Genomic DNA, 8,933 nt, shown 5'->3' on the forward strand with positions numbered 1-8,933 from the left:
TTGAATCTCAACTTTGCTATTTTCTGATGGTGAGATCTCCGGCCAGCCAAGTCACTTTGCTTGTCCAACCCTTCTTTTCCCTGTGTGAAAAGAGGGATAATAATAGCTACCTGGAAGAGCTATTCAGAAGACTGGAGATAAAGGATGTAAAGTGTCTGATGAAGTGGGTGCTCAATAAACTGGAGTGATTGTTCAGGATTATCTTTTATTTCATGTCACTCAGACGGCAGTCCTGCCCGGCTGTGGTGAGGGACACCACCATCGGGGCTGGAGCCACGGAGGCAGTACCTTGCCTGGGCAGCTCCTGGCCTCCCCTCCTGGCCAGGTCAGCCCCTCAGTGGGCCCTGGCTTCAGAAGGGCTTCCAAAGCGTGGGGACACTGTTGCTAGGCACCTGTTGCTAGGCAACGCACTGTTTCTTCTGGCCTGGCCACTTGCCCGAGGGCTCAGGCTTCTGTGGAGCAGCGCCTGCCTCCTGCAGCCTCTTGCCCTACCTCAGAGCCCCTGCAGAGGGCAGGTAAGGGTGGGGCCAGCTGGGTGGTTGGGCCCCACGAGAGCTGAGCCAACTTCTAGTGGGAGGTGGGCAAGGCCGAGGGACCCCAGGGAGAGACAAGGAGCCTGGGGCTGGGAGTGAGCTTCCCAGCTGGGGTGGCCAAGAGTGCTCAGGGTGGGCGATTGTCGGGCTATTCCGTTCCCAGAAGAGGGCACGTGGGGGCAAAGATGAGGGGCTGAGGGGTCGGATACCCTGGGTCTGAATCCCGGTTCTACTACCTATGATGAGCTCATCCTTCACCACTTGGAACCTCAGTTTCCCAGCTGTAAAATGGGGGAGGGGGTTGGTGCTAAGGTGTGAGGAAGGTGAGATGAGACACAGGGTACACAAGTGTTGATGAGTACTAGTCCTTTCTTCAGTTTGGGGTGTGGGTGTCGGTGGAAAGGCACAGACCTGGGGGAAGGGCCGCTGTGTGGGCTTCCATCACCTCCTCTGTGGTCTCCGCAGCCTGGGCCTGGGGCAGGCTCGGGGCCCTTGGGCTGCCAGACCTCTGGGACTCCTTGTGCTTCCTTTCTAGGTCCCCCAGGGGCCCTGCCCCACAGCATCATGATGGGGAAACTCCCCCTGGGGGTTGTATCCCCTTATGTGAAGATGAGTTCGGGGGGCTGCACAGACCCCCTGAAATTCTACGCCACCAGCTACTGCATAGCCTACGGTGAGGGCATCTTTGTGTAGGAGGCACGCCCAGGGCACGGGGCAGGAGCGGGGACGCCCTCCTAGACCCCTGGTGCGGGCGGATGCTGGTCCTGCCTGGGGAGCCCTGGTCACTGCTCTGCCGCTCTGCTGACCCTGAGTCCTGTCTGCCTGCTTCCCCTCTGACAGGCCGGGAGGATTTCAAGCCCCGCATGGGCATTCACCACGGCACAGGCTACAGATCAAATTACCGGCCCGTGGTCTCATGTCAACCCAATCTCAGTGCCCTGGACAACCCGGCCGTGGGGTACAGTCGGTCCAACCCCTGCTCACCCCCTGCCCACCCGGGCCTTAGCCCTCAGGGCCATCGGACCTCATCAGACCAACTCCAGGCTCCGCGCTTGGGGTCCGGGATCCTGGGGGACTCAGGACCTGGTCCTCAGCCTGGGCCCCAAAGGCAAGCAGACTCCCGAGGCTGCTGTGGGAGGTCTGAGGGAGGTGGAAGCCTCCAGGGGACAAGGGGAGGTGGCCCTGGTGGTAATAGCTCCCCCGCTCCTGCCCCGCCCTCAGGGAACAAGTCTGCAACAATTTCCAGACAGTGACCAGTCAGAGCTCCCGTCCCCTGGAGGTGCCTGATGGCAAATACCCACTGCCCTGGAACATGCACCAGACCCACCCTGGCTCCTCTCGGGAGAAGGCCTGGGAAGCCACCCCCACCAGGGAGGTCAGTGCTGGGCCAGGACCAGGACGGAGGGGGACCCTAGCCTGGGGCGGAGGAAGGGCTAGAGAGTGGACAGGGTGGGGATCCCTCCAGAGGGTGGGGCTGCACTGCCAAGTGTTGGTCAAGGCTGAGATGACTGGGCCTGGGGGAGCCACAGTGTGGGCTGGGGTCCCCTCACCTTTATCACCTTTGACCTCGCCCCCATCCCCCCATCCCCTCCCCCTCCATATCCATCCCCATTCCTGTCACCATCATCATCTCTACCATCCCCACCTCCAGTCCTGTTCCCTCCGCACCCCAAGCCCATCCACTTCCCCATGATCTCCCCCATCTCATCCACATGTCCACGCCCACATCACCATCCCCACTGTGGCTGTCACTTTCACTTTTGTCATTATCATCCCCGTCGTCTTCATCTCTATCACTGTGTGACCATCATCCTTATCACCGCCACCGCCAGAATGGATACTGCCATTCAGGCAACCAATACGTTCTAAACACCTCTTCGATTTCTGAAGGTGATAAGTGCTGGGGAAAAATATACCAGGGAAGAGGCAAGGACTGAAGCAGAAGTGAAGGAACTGGACCTGCAAGTCAGGAGGGTCAGAAAAGAGCTTACTATGGAGACATTAGACAAAAACTTGAGGGACGTCAGTATTCCTCCAGATGCAGCAAAGTAAGGGAAGAGCATTCCAGGCAATGCAGACAGCAAGTGCAAAGGCCCTGAGGTGGGAGCACCTGATGGGAGGAGGGACAGCAAGGAGGCAGGTGGCTGGAGCGGAGTGAGGAGCTTAGGTCCTTGTGGGCCGCCGTCAGGACGTGGGATCCTACCCGGAGTGCAATGGGAATACTGCAGGGCTTTGAGCAGAGGAGGGATATGGCCCAGCTTCATCGTAAAGGGACCCCCCAGGCTGCTGTGCAGATACTCTGTAGGGGTCAAGGGCAGAATCAGAGTCAAGACGTGATTGCCATCCCCTCACCTGGAGCGTAATTGGCTGCTCCGTCCTCCCAGGTCAGGAAGGTCCATTTTGACACCCAGGACTGTGGGCCCCAGGCCATCAAGGGGCTGGAGCCCAAGGAAGTGCCCTTGCTCCACCGACAGCAGAACAAGGGCTCGCTGGAGTGGGAGGATGCCCGACACGTGAGTGGGTGGCCCCGAAGAGGGCCTTGGGCCGGGCAGAGGGGCCGGACGCACCTCCTCCGGCTTCCTCGAGACAGGTTCCGTGCTGACTCACCCGAGCAGCCAGCTCAGCGTGGGCTCAGGGCACACACACTCAGAGAGACTGGGGCGAGGCAAGCATTTGAGATTTGGTATTTCCAAGGCAGCAGCAAAGTGGTCCTCACGGGCTTCCTTACATGTATCTTGGGATTTAATACCTGAGCTCCCTTCTCTCCCGATCCCATCCTGGGCCCCAGTGTACTGTGAGCACCCATTTCCTTCCACCTGCCTCTCTCCTCTCTTTGGGCCCCTCCTGCTCTGGGTCGCAGGGGCTCTGGGTCCCGTTGTTCATTACCGGAGTCCAGCGTGGGATATGACTTAGTTTTCATTGTCACGGAGGAACTGTGCTCTCCTGGTGGAATTTCTGGCGCTGTGATGCCTGATGAGAGAGAGATGTGTGTGGGAGCATGCAGGTCTACTCAAAGCACAGAGAACTGGAGAGCCAGCACTGCCCCCACTGCCTCTGGGCCCTGGTCTACCTTGCGTCCCCCATCGCTCCACTCTTTGTGCTCCAGGGCCCCCGCTTCATGACTTCCGAGTATGATCCCAAGTATCTCAAGGAGCCTTCAAACCAGCCAGGTAGGCAGGAGTGAGTCTAAGCTCAGGCCTCCCACTACACCTCCCTATTCCCGACCCTTGGGAGAGACCCCCGGGGACCCCAGAGCTGGCACAGGGCTGAGGAGGCACCAGCGGAAGACAGAAGGACATATCGGCAGCTTGGGGAAACCATCTTCCCTGGGCTGACCTCTGTGCTTTAGGTCTGCTGATCTCCAAAGGACAACTCTCTTCCTTAGGAGGGCTGTTTGAGGTTTGCCCTTCCTTTTGCTCTCCTCTCTTGCTCTCTGCCCTGGACTCTGGAGTCCCCCTGTTTCCCATGATCCTGGCTGCTCCGGCCTCCAGCTCCCCCCACACCTACTGGGACACCGAGCCACTGGTGGTCACGTTGGTGGGGCCTGCTTGTCCCAGGCCAGCACAGAGGGGCTGTCTTTTGCAGATCTCTTGCAGAAGAAATCAGCTGGGGCCAAGGAGGAGACTGGCTTAACCGAAGCTTCCAACAAGAGCCCCATCATCTTCCAGCCGCCCTCCCAGGTCCTCCCTGGGGACCCGGTAAGTCAGGCTGGGCCCCACTAGAATTTCAAGGTGATTGAAGCTTTCCAGTCTGGGGGTTTCTAGCTTTAAAAATGTATATATATGAGCTGCAGAAGCCTTTGCCGAAACACAAGATGAAAGAGCTTGGGCGAAAACCACTACTTTGGTACAACTCCCCCATTTTCTGGATGAGAAGACTGAGGTCCAAAGAGGAAAAGCAGCATAGCCAAGGTCACTGAGAGTTCAGACAAGAACCCTGGACTGCTGGTTCCCGTTCAGCATCATGCCCTCCCCTCCCTTCTTCCCAAACTCTCCCCTTTCCTTTGTACGTCCAATTATACCCATTTGTGCTGAGCCCTTCTCTGTGCTCAGGACAAAGGAGCAGTTGAGCAGCCTAATGCTCCTCTGTGGCCTCTTTCCAGGTCCTCCTCCCCAGCCGGAGTGTCACCAAGTCAGACTTTCTCCCCATGACCCATCCTCACGTAAGCTGAGCCAGGGCTGGAGGGGAATGTCTGTGCCACAGCCTGAGGTCCTCCTGTGGGGCAGTTGGGATGGTGCCGGAAGCCATGCCAGGGGCTGCTTTCCTGCCTTAGGGGGATGAGTTCCTGCCGGTGCTGGCCAGAGGCTCCGAGCGGGAGACCGGCTTCAGCCGAGTGAAGGAGAGGACTCTGAACCCCAGAGTGAGTGGCCTTGGGGGGCTCCCCTGTGTGTTCTGAGAAGGGAACACTCAGAGAGGAGGAGACAGGGAGGTTTCTTGGACCCGGTGGCATTCGATCCGGGCAGTGCAATATGGGAAGAATCAGGATATTTGGAGATGCAGAGGAAGGACCCCTGGGTGGAGGGAGGAAGGACCTCTGGGTGGAGGGGGAAAGGCCCAGGGGCTGGAAAGTGAGGGGTGTGTTCAAAGCCGTGACTTCAGTGGGGCTGGAGGGGGATGCATCCTGGGGCTGGGGCGGTTGAGGCTGCATGGGCCTCTGCCTGCCTTCCCTCCATCCTGCTGCCTCACCCTGGCCACCCGGCCACCCTTCTTGTGATTCTGTCCCTTGCAGGTGCCCCCTTCCGGCCCAGAACCCAGCAGCATGAACCACTGGCAATTCCAGCCCCCGCAGAGGATGCAACAGACAAATGTTGCCCTGCTTGGCCAGGAGACCGTGTGGAAAAAGGTAAGGCCTGGGGTACCCAGCCCCTACCCCAAATCCCCACCCCCTCCTGACCTGAGAAGTCCCCTCTCTATCCCTCTGGTGCAGGAGCCCACAGGGTTCAGCCTTAACAACCCCAGCTATGTCCGGAGCCCCTATGACCCTGACCTGGATAATCGCTACCTGACCACCTACAACCAAGGGTGAGCCCCTCTTCCCTACCCACATCTGGGTCTGTGAAGCTGACCCATTTTACAGACAGGGAGACTGAGACTGCGAAAAGTAATGAGCTCACAGTAATGAGTGAAGAAGGCCAACACTTGATTAATGTGGGTTCCCCCAGAAGCAGACCCCGAGCCAAGGAGTTGGGTGTGAACCCTTTATTAAGGGTGTCAGGGATGGGGGTAATGGGGTGGGGAAGGGATGGCCGCCAAGAACAGTGTGTTATTAAACCAGGTATCCCATGGGGAGACGCTAGAAAACAGTGCAAAACACACAACTCAGAATCATCCCAGCCAAGGAACGAGAGAGCTGGGGTATTCATACCCCACACCCATTGATCCTTGGTTAAGGGCTGTCCCCAGGGGTGATATTAAAGCCCAGGTACCTCCTTGCTCCAGTAACCCAAGGGCAGCTTTCCCAGAGATGCAGTGCAGGCCCCTGGTGGGCAGGGGAGGAATGAGGGAGTACAATGGGGTCTATGTGGAGCAACAGGGCATCTGCTAAGAGACCACAACCAGTCCATGGCAGGTGGGCTCCATGCACTCTCAGAAGGTAAGCTCTGTGCTGTGTGAGCCCTGGGCAAGGAGTGAGTGTCCTGGGCATCAGGGAAGGCTTCCAGGAGGAAGTGGCCCTAGACTCATGGGGGAGGCTACCCAGGCCAGGACTGGGTGGGGAGGGCATCACAGGGGTGGGATAATGGAGGTGTAATTCTTAGGCAAAAGCGTCCCCTCCTGGCCTCTGTCATCTGTGTGTCAGCCTGTGTCATCCGCGTCCACACTGCTCCCCCAGCTCCTCCATCTCCCAGGAGGATTGGAGCGAAATGCTCCCTCTTTTGAACGGGGACGCTGAGACTCAGAGGGTGGAAGCGGTGCCTGAACCTCACAGCAGATCCGCGATGCACGTGGCAGCTCCAGTTCCCGGGGAGGGCAAGGGGGAGGGGCGGGGCCTCACTCTGGGAGTTGGGGGACAGCTGTGCCCCTGCCCCTCCCCAGGCTCCCGCAGACCCTCAGGCCCAGCCATCTCTCCTTCCCCCCGCCTGCCTGTCTGGTTTTCTGAGCGCTCAGCAGGTGTCAGGCACACCACTCCTTCCTCATGGGCCCAGAGCCCCAGGGGTTGTAGTCACTGATTTTCTCATGTATCTCTCCGCACCCGCTTTGTAAACTCAAGGGCTGGGCCCACATCTTGCTCATTTTGGCACCTTCAGAACCCGGCCCAGTGCTCAGTGAAAATTGGTAAAATGGAAGAAAAAGTCAAACACCTAGAGAGAAATGGAGGCGACGGGGTCCCCAACCCCCATCCTCTCCCATCCCCCGAGACGTTCACAGGCCAGGGAGGGAGGCATGGCATCTCTTAAAAGTCTTTTACACTCCAGAGTGCTGTCTCAGCCTCAGGGGCGGCTCCGAGGAGGGGCGCCCAGCTCAGGGGCAGCGTGAGGGCAGGCTTCCAGGGTAAGAGGTGAGTGAGTGGACAGGGCCTTCGGGAGGTTGGAGGACCTGCAGCAGTCTGTGCTCCGCTGGAGCCAAGATTCCTGCTGGAGAAGCGCAGAGAGGCTGCGGAGGACAGAGACCAGCTTCCCGCCAGCTACTCTTCTGTGTTGAAGGTACTTCGAGAGCATCCCCAAGGGTCTAGACAGTGAAGGCTGGACTCGAGGTGGCTTCCAGCCCCAGAAGCCCGGAGGCTATGCCCTCAACCAGCCGGTCACCCGCCTACAGGCCACCTCCAACCCCACAGAGAGCCTGCGGCGCCTGAATCCCCATGTGGGCAGGTAGCACGCCCCCCTCCTGCTCTGTCCTTTGCTGCATCTAGGCCTTTCCCCGGTCTCTCCTCCCTCCTTCGTCTGTCTTCCATCTGAGAGGCCCATTTCCTCCCTCTGGTTTGTTCATTGCCTCTCCTGCCCAGCGGGGCTGCTGCCCTCCTCTGCCCAGCGACCCCTCCCTCTGCACGGCGGCACCCCCCCCGCTGCCCCAGTCCCCGGGGCGCTCGTGTTTCCTCGCATTTGGCCAGCTCCCACCTGCTCCCTGCCAGCTGTGGGGTGGGGTGTGTGGGGACAAAGCGGAATGACTGTGGCTCTGCCTCTCTCTGACTCCTTTCTGCTCAATCCAATTCCTCAGAAATCCCGTTTGTACCAATAATAGCCCAGAGCTGGCCGGCAAAGACTCTCTGTGGCTTGGCCATCCCGGCTGAGCCCTGGCGCCGTGTGGAGGTGGGGGGGAAAGAGAAGGTCCGGGCTTGCTGCCCCTACCCCTCCCTCCCCTGCATCCCCTCCTTCCTGCAGGACCCTGGTCTCGGCTGACCCCTTCTACCGAGCCACGCCTCCCGGCAGCCACGGCAGCGGCTTCGCGGTGCCCCTCTGAGCCTGAGGCCTGGGTAAGGGGCCGGGGGACCTCCACCCACAGCTGCTCCCCGGGCAGGGGTGGCCATCGTGGACCAGCCCCCCATCCTAAGCCCTGGGTCGGGCCAATCCTGCCCGGGGACCCCAGCCCCAGAGCGGGGGGTGGGAGATCAGGGGCATCTCGAGGTGGGGAGAGTGCACAGACCACCGGAGCCCCTCAGGCCTCATCTCTGTCTGCACAGGTTTGCCGACCCCAGGGGACAGGAGCTGGCTACTGTCCCTATTCCCACATTCCCCGGGGGGCTCCCCGGCTACTTTGCTAATGAAATAAAGAGCAGTGCAGCAGAGCAGTGTCAGCGCGGTCAGAGGGGGCTGGGAAAGGAGGGGTGAGGGTGGGGAGTGGGTGCAGGGCTGGAGGGGCCAGGTCTGGAGTCAGGGAGGCCTGGTGGGACTCACTCTCATGCTCTGGACAAGGCACCTTGCTCTTGAGACTCAGTTTCCTCTCCCATGTAGGGGTCTCCGAGGACCTGTGCTAAGCGGTCCATCAAGTGTGGAAGGGAGGAAGTCCCAGGGAGGGACAGGCGGGCCAGAGAGGGGGAGGCGGAGGCGGGCGGGAGGTAGGTCTACAGCATGGGGCAGGGGATCAAAGCAGGACAGCCGGGGGCCCATCTGGGTTTAAAGGAGGGTGGGGAAGACTCCCCTGGCCGTCTGGCGGTTAGGTCTCTGCGCCGCCCATCTTCCAACACAGGGGGGCGCGGTTTGATCCCTGGTTGGGGAACTAGGATCCCACATGCCACGCGGCACAGCCAAGAAGTTAAATAAATACATACATACATATACACCCACACACGCATACACACACACGCACACATACACACACATACACACACACGCACACACACACACACACATACATACACACGCATACATACACACACGCATACATACACACACACACACACACATACACACACACACATACACACACACACACACACACACACACACACACACACACACACACACA

General features: G+C 59.5%; 1 protein-coding gene across 1 annotated transcript; it reads left to right on the forward strand.

Moving 5' to 3' along the window:
• Nucleotides 1-851: 851 nt before the first annotated feature.
• SAXO4 (stabilizer of axonemal microtubules 4) lies at nt 852-8,251 on the forward strand. Its single transcript, XM_027090698.1, has 13 exons — nt 852-1,206; nt 1,374-1,491; nt 1,755-1,908; nt 2,918-3,046; nt 3,640-3,703; nt 4,119-4,231; nt 4,636-4,695; nt 4,807-4,893; nt 5,263-5,376; nt 5,461-5,555; nt 7,175-7,339; nt 7,850-7,941; nt 8,149-8,251. Exons 1-12 carry the CDS (start codon nt 888-890, stop codon nt 7,926-7,928), a joined length of 1,497 nt encoding a protein of 498 aa, XP_026946499.1. The 5' UTR covers nt 852-887; the 3' UTR covers nt 7,929-7,941; nt 8,149-8,251.
• Nucleotides 8,252-8,933: the final 682 nt, after the last annotated feature.

Source organism: Aethalodelphis obliquidens, unplaced genomic scaffold, assembly GCF_003676395.1.
Source record: "Aethalodelphis obliquidens isolate GAN/ISIS:26980383/991018 unplaced genomic scaffold, ASM367639v1 scaffold69, whole genome shotgun sequence".
Classification (NCBI taxonomy): Eukaryota; Metazoa; Chordata; class Mammalia; order Artiodactyla; family Delphinidae; genus Aethalodelphis; species Aethalodelphis obliquidens.